General features: G+C 45.5%; 1 protein-coding gene across 1 annotated transcript in view; it reads left to right on the forward strand.

The window, feature by feature from the left end:
* RHBDL3 (rhomboid like 3) overlaps positions 1-13,433 on the forward strand; it is a 153,791-nt gene that overhangs the window by 130,511 nt on the left and 9,847 nt on the right. The window contains exon 8 of the mRNA XM_066617061.1: positions 3,561-3,661. Within this exon, the coding sequence (XP_066473158.1) occupies positions 3,561-3,661 (101 nt within the window). The remainder of the gene's footprint in view (positions 1-3,560; positions 3,662-13,433) is intronic.

Raw genomic sequence — 13,433 nt, forward strand, 5'->3', positions numbered from 1 at the left:
ATGAACATGCGCAAAAAGTGCTGTCCTCACCAAAGCGTGGAAAGTTGCCTGCAATTCCTCACATAGTTTAGAACCAGAGAACAATGCCTGAGTAATGCTGAAAAACTCCCAGGCCTGGAAGCCCTCCTGCTTTTTAATTTGTCTAGCACTTGGCATGTCTGTCCTTTTTCCCCACCTCCACCTTTCTCCATCCTATATACGTTCTGCCTCTTGTCAGCTTATTTTCTCTTTGCTAACTGTGTCAGCCTGTGGGAAGGAAATGCTAAAAATAAAAAATTGGGGTGTGTGTGTGTGTAGGGACTGGTTGTAGGGAAGGAATAGCCTTCTCATTTAAAGGATGGAACAGATCTTGGAAGACTGTTACCATGAAAGATCACAGGCAGAAAAAAAAATCTCTTTGCTGCTAGCCAATTATTTCACAGCATGTTAGTGAAAACATTGTCCTAATGGTTCTGAAATGTTTGCCACAGAGAGAAGAGTGGGCACAGTCAATGGTGCAGTGGATACAAATATACCACAGCTTGCAAGTGCACAGGAAAGAACTCATGATACATTTATGCATAATTTGTAACGGACTAACGGCTCCAGTGACTATAGCACCCATGGGTTCAACAGCAGGTGTCCCTCCAACACTGCCTCTGCCTGACTAGTAGTAGTGGAGCCCCCATGGAACAGTGTCCCCTCCTCCACTTCACTGAGGAGAGCCAACAGGGACGCACTCCTCCTGTCCAGTAACCCAAATAGGCTGTGAACCAGAGTGACCCAACACTGTGCTGGTCCTGTAACCAGGATTTAAACCAAATTGAAAGGGATCCAGATAACCAGAAGCATCCACAAGAAAGATACCAGTCTCTTTATGTCTATTTTTTACTCCCTCATGAGAAGAAAAGCAACGTGAGGAAGGTAATTTTGATGGGGAAAAATGGCCAGCAGAGAAAGGGTGAACAACCTTTTCCTTTGTGCCTGATCACAGCTTCCACTGCTTGCTTTTCATTTCAAATAATGGGGCAAAGTTACACAAAGCATCACATAACTGATGCTCCTTTCCCCTGAGCTGCTGTAAGGTCAGTCTCTCCTTACCTTATCTTTCCAGCATTCATTTGCCTACATCATCAGCTCTGCATCCTATTTAACTTGTCAGCTGCAGACTTTTGGAAGCAAGCTTAATCTCCCTTTACAGAGGAGCACAGGAAATTCTCATTCAAACCTTGAATGCATTTCCGAGATGCTACTACTATTCAGATAATGCCACCCTCATTGTTAGGAGAAGAATGTCCAAGTCAGAAATGTTCCCACAAAGTTTATTTTGATCTACTGTTGCTCTTTGATTTTGTTGCCCAGCTCAGCCCTGCACACCACTCCCCCTAATTGTAGAGCAGATATCTTGAATGTTTTAGGCTGAAATCCTCTGCATACTGTACTTTCCCGAGTAAGCCCCATTGAAGATAATGGGGCTTATTTCTGAATAGACAAGCATAGGATTATGCTCTTATTTATTTACTTGAAAGTTGTCAATGCTGTCTTTTGGTCCTATTCAAAGAAACATCAAGGCAGCTTACAAACTAATTCCAGTAATCTCTAAAACAATTGCACTAGAATTTAAGACAATGTAAGCAACCAGTCAAGAACAACAAAAAATATAACCACAAACCAAGAATAAAATCAATGATTCAGGGGAAAGCCAAATGGAATAGAAACATTTTTACTGTCTGCCAAAGACTGCCATTCAGGCCTCTCGGAGGAGGGAATTCCGCAGTTGGGGAGAGGGTCCGATCCCTCTTCCCCACCAAGTAAATTTCTGATGGCAAAGGGATATGGAGCAGAGCCTCTGATGATGAACACAGAGTGCAAACAGGTTTGTATGCAAAGCAGATGGTCCCTCAAGTAGTCTGGACCCAAGACATGTAGAGTTCTATGGGTAAAAACAAGTACTGTGCCTTGAGTTGAACTCAGACATGTATGGGAAGCCAGTGCAGTTGCATTAGCTTCCCATATGCTTCATGATGCACAGATGTAATATGTTCTGATTGTCAGGTGTCCGTAAGCATTCCGCACCCGTTGATGCTTCTGCACAATCTTCAAGGGAAGCCCCAAGTGGAATGCATTTTAGTAGTCAACGTGAGATGTAACATGGGTATGGAAGAGCCTCAGGTGGCACACCACCTGAAGCTGCACAAAAGAGTCCTTTGCTACAGCTGCCACCTTCCCTTCCAGGAGGAAAACTGCATCCAGTAGTATTCCTCAGCTGCCACCTGATATTTCAAGGGAGTGCTACAACCCAGAATATGTTGTAAAATCATTCCAGAATCAGCTTTCTTACTGACTAACATAGCTTTTCCTAAACTGTGGGTCAGTTTAGGAAATGCTTGTGTGCTGGGCTCCCTGTAGAACCACAATGCCTTATTGCAGCAATTCCCAAAGTTCGACTTGGACTTTGGGACCGCACTATATTGTTGTAGGGGTGGGAGCGCGAGGGTGGACCTGATGGTGATCTTGGAGCTGGAGGGACTCAGGGGCGTGTAAACATACTGGAGGGGGTTGTGAAGCCTCCTGGAGGCTCCTTCACAAGCCTCCCTGCTGCAGCACTGAGCTCTGATCACTCATCAGAGCTCACTTCCAGTTTGCGATCGGAACTCTGAACGCAAACCGGAAATGAGCTCCGTTGAGTAATCAGAGCTCAGTGCTGCAGCAAGGAGGCTCGTGGAGGGGGTTGTGAGCCTCCAAGAGACTTCACAACTCCAAGAGACTTCACAAAAATATGTTTGCATACCCTGGGTCCTTGTGGTGCCGTGATCACTGTGACATCATTGGGGACCCTTCCTGCGCCACTTCCCTTAAGCCATTTTTGCCTGGCCCACAGGTATACACATTTGGCCCCTGTTGCATATATGCATCATTGAGTAGAAATGGCTTAAGGTGGAATGGCCCATTTCTGGTTCCTCTGGTGGGTCGCGACCCACCAGTTTGTGAACTGCTGCCTTATTGGGAGTCCTCACTTTCAAGTTGAGCAAGGCTGGCAGCCCACTCCATTGGGCTCCATGGACCCCAGAATGCCCCACAGAAGTGACCGGAAACAACTTAGTGTTTGTGGATGCAAAGTTCCAGTTTTCCTTTGTGTGTGGCTTACTTTCAAACATTCATGAAAGGAGGCTCTTTGTGTTACCTAGCATGTAGTTGAGACAAACGAAGATGCAATGGCTGAAGTATGACACGAGTATTATCGTTGTGCCCCAATTTGATTTCTACTGCTTGTTTATAACGTGCTAACTTATAGTAAGCTACTAACTTTCAGAACATCTTAAATACTGAGATGCCGAATGAGGAAGATGGTTATGAATAAAATGTTTTCTGACTTGATTCTGCAATTAGGCTAAGAATTAGGCTTCTCCCAGCAAGGGATTGTACTGGGAATTGGAGGACTGCATAGACAATGCAATTCCACAAGACTTTCCATTCACTGTGTTGGACTTTTCAGCAGTTCAGACATGGGGAAAGAGAGGAAACAACCCTTATTTTGTGCATCGGGATTTTGATGAAATTTTCATTCTTCTTTCTCTGAGGTTCCTTGGCTGTGTCGATCGCTGATATGACTGCACCTGTCGTGGGCTCCTCTGGAGGGGTGTACGCTCTCATATCTGCTCACCTGGCCAACATAGTAATGGTAAGTGCTGGAACAGATGCAGTTGGGGTGTGAGTCAGGGAAACAGGATTCACTAGATATGGAATCATTTGTGTTAGGGCCAAAATGTTATTTTGATCCACCTTGGCCAAGTATCCTCAAAATCCAATTGCTGTACTTATTGTTGTCTTTGATGAAGCGTTCGCTGATTACCAGCACTTCTGCAAGGATCTCACATATTTATATTTAAATTGGTTACATTTCTTAGATGACCCCATTATTCAACCCAGGAGAGGAAACCAAGTTTGGTTTTACTGTAGGCATGCACACAATACTCCTAGGGCATTTCTACACTTCAGATTTAAAGTGGTTTAACAGTAATCCCCTTTCTCCAGGCAGCCCTGGAAAGAAACTAATAATTATAACTTGGCAATAAGGTAAGGAGGATGTAGACTTTAGTCAGAATTCTCAGTCTCCTTCCCAAGGTATATTTCCCAGGATTATTTGGGGGAAGCCATGTCAGTTAAACTGGCATGAAGTCAATCTCGGTTTGTAGTGGAGAGGTACACACTTAACCAGGGTGGGCCTAAGACTTCTAGTACTTCAGGCAGTGTGCCGAAAGCTGCCTCCCCACTTAATCTGGTGATGTGACAGCTTCTGCTCCTCCCAGTCCTTGAATTGGAAAAGGTAGAAGGGGTAGAGCAAAAGAGGATGTGTGGAGGAGAGAAGAGTGGTGGGAGACAGTCAAGGCCACTGCTCTCCTTTGCACTTCCTCATCTGCTCTTTTTTTGACATCCAGGGAATGGGGAGGATGAGTAGTGGAGGTGAGTGGGTGGAAGTGGGTGCCCCCTGCCAATCTGCTGCCTGAGTTCTGCCTCAGTCAGCCTCATGGATGGGCGAGCCCTGAACCTAGGTGGGTGCCAAAAATGTAGGGTAGTATTTTAGATGGATGGAAGAACCACACAAATATATGGAGTCATTTCTTCTTTTGCTTTGAAGCCCATTCTGAGGGAGAACTAGACTTCTTCCTTCCCTTTTCTCTTATCTCTCTGTCTAGCTTCAGCAGGGGCAAGTGAGAGCCAGCATTTAAATTCATCTCCCTCCCATGCTGCTGTACCCCCCCAAACACCTTTTCAGTCACTTTTCTCCCAGCAAGAGTTACTTTCTGTCATGGAGCCCCACTGGGAGAAGAAGCAGTTTCATGGGGTAAGTGGGGTGGAAGGCCCTCAACCTCCTGCTTTGTAGGGATTCAGATCCCACCTGCAGTCATGTCTAGTTTGGCTCTGAGATTGATTTTTTTCCTTATGCCCCTGCCCTGGTTGCCCAAAAGCTCTTGCCCTGGTTGCATCTCTCTCCCTCACTGTGAGCTTATTAATTTTGATAACATTCAGGTTACTTTGACATCTGCTTTCAGTCTTACATATTGGCTTCCACTGATGAGCATCTGTGCAAGCTTTTGACTAAACTAGACAAGTTGTCTGATGGGAGTTGTTCATTTGAAAGTTTGCATCCAGCTGAAAACTGCCCAACAGTTCACTTGTAGTTTATTTCTTATGCCAGATTGCCTTCACAAAGCATATGCCTTGTTTGAGCATGTACTTCAGAATGGCTACAAGGAGAAGTACCAAAGGGGAAAAGTTTCCAGATAAAGGGCAATCAATGTCTGTCAGAAAGGCTTCAACTTTGGTCTTTCTCTCTCTAGAAATAGGCACTGGAAACAGATTAGCAGGCAGAACAATGTCTGTCTTATCTATTTAAGATGGTGTTTATGAATTATTTGGTCACTTTTCTATCCTTCCTCTCCTGTAGATGTTCAAATTAGTATGTGTGGAGTTTTCTGGCTGTCTTCCATTCAGGCTCTGGCTAGGGCAGACAAGCCCAAACTCTCTTAGCTTCAAAGTCTTCTTATATTGACTCAGGACCGAATCCTATCCAACTTTCCAGCACTGGTGCAGCCATGCCAATGAGGCATGCACTGCATCCTGTGGTGGGGGGACAGCCACAGAGGCTTCCTTCAGGTAAGGGAATGTTTGTTCCCTTTCCTCAGGTCTGCATTGCGGCTGCACTGGCACTGGAAAGTTGGATAGCACCAACTTTCCAGCATCTGTGCAGTCACAGTGCAGCCCGGAGGTAAGGGAACAAATGTTCCCTAACATTGAGGAGGCCTCTGTGGCTGCCTCCCCACCAAAGGTTGCAGCACATGCCCCACTGGCATGGCTGCACTGGCCCTGGAAAATTGGATAGGATTTGGGCCCTCAGTCTTGGATTTTTTTTTAATGCTTTCACAAAGAAACTGTGGGAGGTGGTCTTGCACAATGAGAAAAAATAAGTACTTTTCATTTGCCACCACATCATATTAATGATAGTGTCTCATCTTTTTTGTTGTACTCTTTTTTTGTTTAAATTTTTCTCTTGGGAGGAAGGGATTATGCAAGTCTTTTCCCTCTAGAATACATTCGGGCCACTGAAATAAATAAAAATATCCTGTAGAAAGGAATGTCCTTGGAAATAAATAAACTTAAGAGCTCACAATAAGATATTTCACCCTTTAGCTAACAATAGAGGGGAGAATATACTATTATACTAAATAATATGCTAGATTATACTATTAAAGAATATACTAAATAATACACTAAGCTGTAGTATTAAAGAATATGCTAGAAGAAAATGAGTGGAAAGTGCAATATTTAGTAGGAATAGCTAGTCTTCTGACTACATGACTTATCTCTGTGGAGAACAAAAGGAAATTGGTTTATTTTTCCTTTTGTCCATCAAGTGTTTTCAGCTGCTGGAAGGATTTATAGAGAGTGTCCATGTGTGATACTGTTTAAAGATGCAGATGGGCACATTCAGTAATGTAATTTAGCTCCCTGCCCGAATCATTTGCCTGAAGGCAAATCTGCATGGTGGTTTCTGAGAGCTGTCAGATTCATATCCGTGCACAACCGAGCTCTGCTATGACCTGCAGGTGATGGTGCTCTGCCATTCTACACTGTAGATGGAGACAATGGTGGGAACACTAAGGGCCACACAGTCGGCAGAAGCCAATACATCGTGTCACCTTGTCTCATTTCACATCAAGCTTACTTCTTTAAGGTGTACTCCCTGCACTTCTGGTTTAGCATTATATTGCTGACTTCAGGAGGAGATACTTCCATGCAAGAACATTTGGAATGTGATGTCCAACAAGCATATTTTTGTTTGTTGCTTAATATTTTTAAAAAATATCACTTTTTAATGAGACCATGTCCAAAGCAGCTGCCAAAAATATTATATTTCCAGCCCATCCTATTCCATGGGTTCATGTGCTTACGATTTTACAAGTTGTTTGTTTTTATTCATATGTGATTCTAATAGAGACAAAATGTTGCGTCTCCCCAGCTCTAATGCCCAGTTGGCACAAGCAGGTCAACTTCCCTGCCATCCTCCCTCAGCACGTTCCTTCTGCTGTTGTTGACATGTCAACAGTCCATGGCTATTGGAGGCTGCTAAGCATGCAAAATCCACCTAAGGCTTATCAACTTTTTTTTTCATAAGAACATAAGAACATAAGAACAGCCCCACTGGATCAGGCCATAGGCCCATCTAGTCCAGCTTCCTGTATCTCACAGCGGCCCACCAAATGCCCCAGGGAGCACACCAGATAACAAGAGACCTCATCCTGGTGCTCTCCCCTACATCTGGCATTCTGACTTAACCCATTCCTAAAATCAGGAGGTTGCGCATACACATCATGGCTTGTACCCCATAATGGATTTTTCCTCCAGAAACTCGTCCAATCCCCTTTTAAAGGCGTCTAGGCTAGACGCCAGCACCACATCCTGTGGCAAGGAGTTCCACAGACTGACCACGCGCTGAGTAAAGAAATATTTTCTTTTGTCTGTCCTAACCCGCCCAACACTCAATTTTAGTGGATGTCCCCTGGTTCTGGTATTATGTGAGAGTGTAAAGAGCATCTCCCTATCCACTCTGTCCATCCCCTGCATAATTTTGTATGTCTCAATCATGTCCCCCCTCAAGCGTCTCTTTTCTAGGCTGAAGAGGCCCAAACGCCGTAGCCTTTCCTCATAAGGAAGGTGCCCCAGCCCCGTAATCATCTTAGTCGCTCTCTTTTGCACCTTTTCCATTTCCACTATGTCTTTTTTGAGATGCGGCAACCAGAACTGGACACAATACTCCAGGTGTGGCCTTACCATCGATTTGTACAACGGCATTATAATATTAGCCGTTTTGTTCTCAATACCCTTCCTAATGATCCCAAGCATAGAATTGGCCTTCTTCACTGCCACCGCACATTAGGTCGACACTTTCATCGACCTGTCCACCACCACCCCAAGATCTCTCTCCTGATCTGTCACAGACAGCTCAGAACCCATCAGCCTATATCTAAAGTTTTGATTTTTTGCCCCAATGTGCATGACTTTACACTTACTGACATTGAAGCGCATCTGCCATTTTGCTGCCCATTCTGCCAGTCTGGAGAGATCCTTCTGGAGCTCCTCACAATCACTTCTGGTCTTTACCACTCGGAAAAGTTTGGTGTCGTCTGCAAACTTAGCCACTTCACTGCTCAACCCTGTCTCCAGGTCATTTATGAAGAGGTTGAAAAGCACCGGTCCCAGGACAGATCCTTGGGGCACACCGCTTTTCTCCTCTCTCCATTGCATTTCCTTTCCTTTCCTTTGTCTTTGTGAATGTGCAAACATATCTACTTCTGCATACTTAGGTAGCCACCAAGTATGTCAGAATCTTGTCTGTGAGCAGCCTCCTTTCACTGACAAACCCAAGACTGGCCCAGCTTCGAGGTGTTCTAAAGCATAGCTGGCTGGAGAAGGTGGCAAACTGACAAAAAGTGCACCACTCCCCACTCCCGTCTGTCACCTCTCCCAGCCTGCTGTCCATCCAGCAGTGGTGCAGCTAATGATCGTGTAGCCCGGTGCTAAGCTCAAAATGTTGCCCCGGAAGTGATGCCACAACCGGAAGTGATATCATGCCTGGGCTTTTTAAAAAGTGAAAATTGGGAGGAAATCACCTCCTCCCCCCAGCAGCTCACCACCCACTTGCTCTGCTGCCTCCCCCCAGTCAGTGGCGTAGCTAAGGCATCTATCTGCTACCCGGGGTCAAAGTTGATTTCGTAGAGCCCCTGCATGATAAAAATCAAATTTAATTAAGTAAATAAAGAAAAAGTTATTAATTCCATGTTGTATCAGAATAACATCTCATTGGCACTCAGAACAATCAGTCTCATATGTCAGTTTGGAGTTAAGCAAATCCACTTTTTGTTCCACAAGACAGTTGTGTTTTCATTTTCTGGTTAATTGGCCATAACTTTGATACAATAAAGATATTCCAATGCAGTTTATCCCCCAGGGGATACTTGCGTGACGTTCCTGGGTGATCCAAAAGCCTTCTGAGGCCTCAGAAGCACCGTTAAACAGTACTTCTGGTTTTCCAATGAAAATGGCACTCCGGAGGCCTCAGAAGGCTTTTGGTGCACCTGTGGATGCAGCGCAGGGCTTTGCCTGTCCCAGAACAGCTCCAGAGGACAGGCCGGGGTGGCAGCGGTGGCATTGCAGGCAGAGGTGGCACTGAGACGGGTGCAGCTGTGCCGCCCTCACAGGTGTGATGCCTGGGCTTTTGCCCCCTGGCCCTCCGCCAGGACTACCACTGACTGTAGCATGTCCAATATCTATTTTTATGTCTGCTGGACCTGAGCAGGTTCTGGAAGTGTGCTAAACCAGTTACTATACATTTATTTTTTATTTTTTTCTTCTTGAACCAAGGGATCCAGTTAGGAACAACTTGTCACAGCTGAATGTGAACCACAACTGATCCAACATATTTAATGGTTAGACCCTCTGACAGTAAACTGTTCGGGTTAGCTATGAACTTTAGGCATGTTCAAAGCCATGTGTCATCTTTAGGATCATTCTGCCGTTTTTTGGGGGGGAGGGCTGTGCATCCGTTGGGGTGCATCCAGACATCAGCAAAAGCCGAAAGACACCAGCTCACCAAAGAAAAGCCTCTACTCATTTGTTTATACATTTTCCCCAGAGACTATTATCAAGATACACCAGCCACTGAATTCAGCACACGACTAATTATCCCCCCTACTGTGTTCATCTTCTTCCATAGATCTTTTTTCTGTACATCTGTGCAGTTTCTCCTGTAGATTAAAATGGGAGAGAAGAAGAAAAATGAGGGGATTTGGATGAAGTTATAAAACTGCCAGGGTTTGGACAATAAACAAGGAAACTCTAGAACTCGTCTAACCCATTTGCAGGAGTGTGTGTGTATCAAGCCATACACAGCATGAAATATATACCAATACCTATATACAGCACACACATAAACATTATTGATTTTTCATCTGTAGGTTCTTAAACTCAGATTCATTGATCTATACTATTTTGCTTGGTTAGCCTTCACATATTACACAGTGCTTCATTCCGAAAGGAGAAATGAATCCACTGCAGCCAAGCTGGGGCTCTTTGAGGTATAAGAAATTTCTTTTGAAAAATTCCTAGGGTGGTGTCATTTTTGTGGTTCTGTTCCTTTTTTTCTATTTATCCAGGGTGCTGTTTACTCCCTGGCTTCAACAATGAAACTTGTGCTGCTAAGAAATCCTAAGAGGTGAGCTGACTCATCCAGCAGCCACCAGGCATTCCACTGAGTGGGTGCAGTGGAGACAGCTTAATATAAAAATACAAAACAAATTAAGTTTTCGAGAGAATCTTTTTCTCAGGAGATAGAAGTTCTTTCAGTTTGGTTCAGTGGTTTTCAAACCGGGATGTCATGACGCCCCAGCCTGAGAGCCCTGGCTTCTGCCCCCTTAAGGGGAGGGGGAAGGGGGAAGGCAGCGATGCAGTTCTCAGGATTGTACTGCTGCAGGAGCAGAGGGGCTTTTTTCTAATACCTTACCTCCTACTGGGGTCCAGGGGGTGCAGGGAGCCCTGCAGAGCCCTCTGCAGGGCTGCCCACAACTTGATGAAAGTGAAAATAGCGACCGTGACCCACTTCCGGTTTTGCAATCACAACCCAGAAGTGGGTCGCGATTGCTATTTTCACTGTTCACAAGTTGCAGGGAGCCCTGCAGAGCACTCCCTGGACCCTGGCAGGAGGTGTGAGAACAAAGCCCTCCTGCCCCTCAGTGGCACGATCCTGGGGATCACATTGCTACCTTTTTCCCTGCCCCTACAAAGACATCTCAAGAGGTTTACTCCTGAGAAGTTTGAGAACCCCTAGTGTAGTTTCTCAGAGCCAAATGAGTAGTGAAGTGGGACACCCATGATCTGGATTGTTTGTAGTTTTTCATTTGAAATTAACAATAACAATAGCGTCTTCTCAATTTTCATCCGGCACTGGATGGGGGACAATAACTCTTTTACCTTGTGAAGGTAGAGGGACGAAGGGCAAAAGGGGCATGGTGCGTAGCAGTTTGTGGCAGCTGTTAGTCTCACAAGCTCTCTGCTTCACTCTTCTTATTGATCAGATAGTCATTTACTGGAAAATTGGTAGTCTTCCTGCTACCAGCACCCAAGAGCTCAAACAGGAAGAGGATATTTTGGGAAAGCACTTCCGCCAGATTACCAGAAAGCCCAAAATACAGGCAATCTTAGCAAAAAGCCAGTGGTGGATCTGATAGACTTAGCAAACTCATTCCCTCCTGAATGTACTTAGACCGGGCAGGTAAAGCTGTAAAACTACTAGAAGTTTTATTAAAAGGTTGAAGGAACAAAGCACTAAACAGGCAAAGGATCAAAATTAGGTACGTATCAAAAAGGAAACAGGAACAGCAAAGATAAAGATTGGCAAGAAGATTAAACAGCAAGCAGCCTATTAAACAAACTCCCTGATGTGGTTAACTTAAATCTGCCTGTATTCTAGTTACTTATGCTGTTCCAGAATCCCGCTCCCCTATACTCACAATGCAGCAAAGTGAGTGGACACATTGTTGGCTGAAACAGCAGTGCTCTCCAGCAACAGAGTAGGGTAACAGTCAACTGTGTCATGCCCATCCCAGCAGGTGGGCTAACTAGGGTCTATTATCCTAGCTGGACCCATGTAAAGAAGACAGGCAATTCACAAAATGATCTGTCAGCTTGCCATCTGGCCCTTCCACGATGGCTGAATTCAAAGATTTGAATCAGAGGATCATCCCATGATAACAGCTATACTCCTGATGTCCCAATAGCCCTTCAAGGATGCTGTGACATCCCAGAAACCTCTGGGTGACTAAAGGGTCAAAGGGTTATAGACAGAAAATGGGGAAAAATTGGGAATTTTCATCACACCTCTACACTATTTTCCGAGGTAAAATTTTCTATTTACCCCAGAAAAAGTTGCTTTGGAGCAGTATGTAGTCATCCATTAGGGAGCCACAGAAGAATAAAAGATTCCCTCTAGAGGCAGGTTGGCAGTGGCCCATTGCCCAGTGGCATATCCAAGGTATGGCAAATCAATGCAGGAGCCCTGGGCATAATTTGAAAGCAAGCGCCAGCTACCCCTGTTAGTGCATGTGCTCTCCAGTCACTTTCTGAGTCAGGGAGCAACTGGAGTGCCTGCTACCTGGGTGTTCACAATTGTGGCTGGGGCGATTTCGCCTCCTGGTTCTTTCTTGGAAGTGATGTTACGTGATATCATTACATTGCACAACATCATGTGACATCACACCATTGCTGCCTGGGGTGTCACAGCCCTTGGGTATGCCCAAGGGTACTGTAGTGGAATCGCGGAAGACCTGGCGAGGAGGTAGAATGTGGTGTCTGCAGTGGCCTCTTTAAGAATTAAGGCCTGGGCTTTCAGCGAAGGGTGTGCTGCACAGCTGCAGCCACTGAAGGCAATAAGGCTCTCAGGCATAAAAGCACCTGCTGAAGGGAGAATTTGGTGTGGGTAGCAGAAGGAGGAAAAGCTTGAGGAGGGACTGGAGAAATTGGTGAATGGACTTTGGAGACTGCTGGAGACACTGGAGTTTGGTGTGTGGCTGCTTTGCCCAAGACCTGCTGAGGACCAAGGGGCTGCTGCAGTGGTGGGAGGCTGCTGGCAGGAGAGAGGACCTCTGCAGGTTGAACAGGCAAGCTACCCTGGAGGTGGGGTCCAGCAGGACTGCAGGGCAGAACCAGGGTCATTTGTTGGGGGAAAGAAGGGGAGCTAATTTGCTTAAAGTGGGCACAATTCTCCAGGCAGAGAATGGCCTTGGAATCTGGCAAAACAGGTATGCCTTGGGTAACACAGGGCAGGAAGCCCATGTTAGTAAAAAACATTCATATGAAATGGTATGGAATAAATCTTCCCCTTTCCTGACTTTTAAAAACAAATTCATTTTCCTCCCAAGTAAAACTGGGGGAGGATTTTTAATACAGTGCAATCAACATTTTGTAGGACCCCAGAGACTTAAAAAATCACTTTGCAGATTGCATTTGACCTGCCAGCTTCTAATTGACTTTCCCTGCTTTAGGGAGGATTCTCTAGGACCATCAGTTCTCCACAGGGTGAGACGCTGCCTGTATTGTTAGGGAAGATGCAGGGCAGAAGAGGACTAAACAGGGCAACCTGTGAACACCAGGGCCCATGAGATGGGGTTAAAGGGGGTAATTTGTACCTAGGCCCAGGGTCAAAAAGGAGGCCCGGGAGCCAAAGAAGGAGGTGCAGAAATTTCCTGGGATCTTATATTTTCCTGTCTCACCTGGACTCACTGTCCATGTGGGATGCTGGGTGGGTGGCTGCTGCCACCACTCAAAGACATACTGCAGATACCCGCCTATAAGTCAACCCCACAGATAAGTGGAGGGCAGGTTTTGAGCCGACAATCATG

The sequence above is a fragment of the Tiliqua scincoides genome, chromosome 2 (genome assembly GCF_035046505.1).
Source record: "Tiliqua scincoides isolate rTilSci1 chromosome 2, rTilSci1.hap2, whole genome shotgun sequence".
In the NCBI taxonomy this organism is placed as follows: domain Eukaryota; kingdom Metazoa; phylum Chordata; class Lepidosauria; order Squamata; family Scincidae; genus Tiliqua; species Tiliqua scincoides.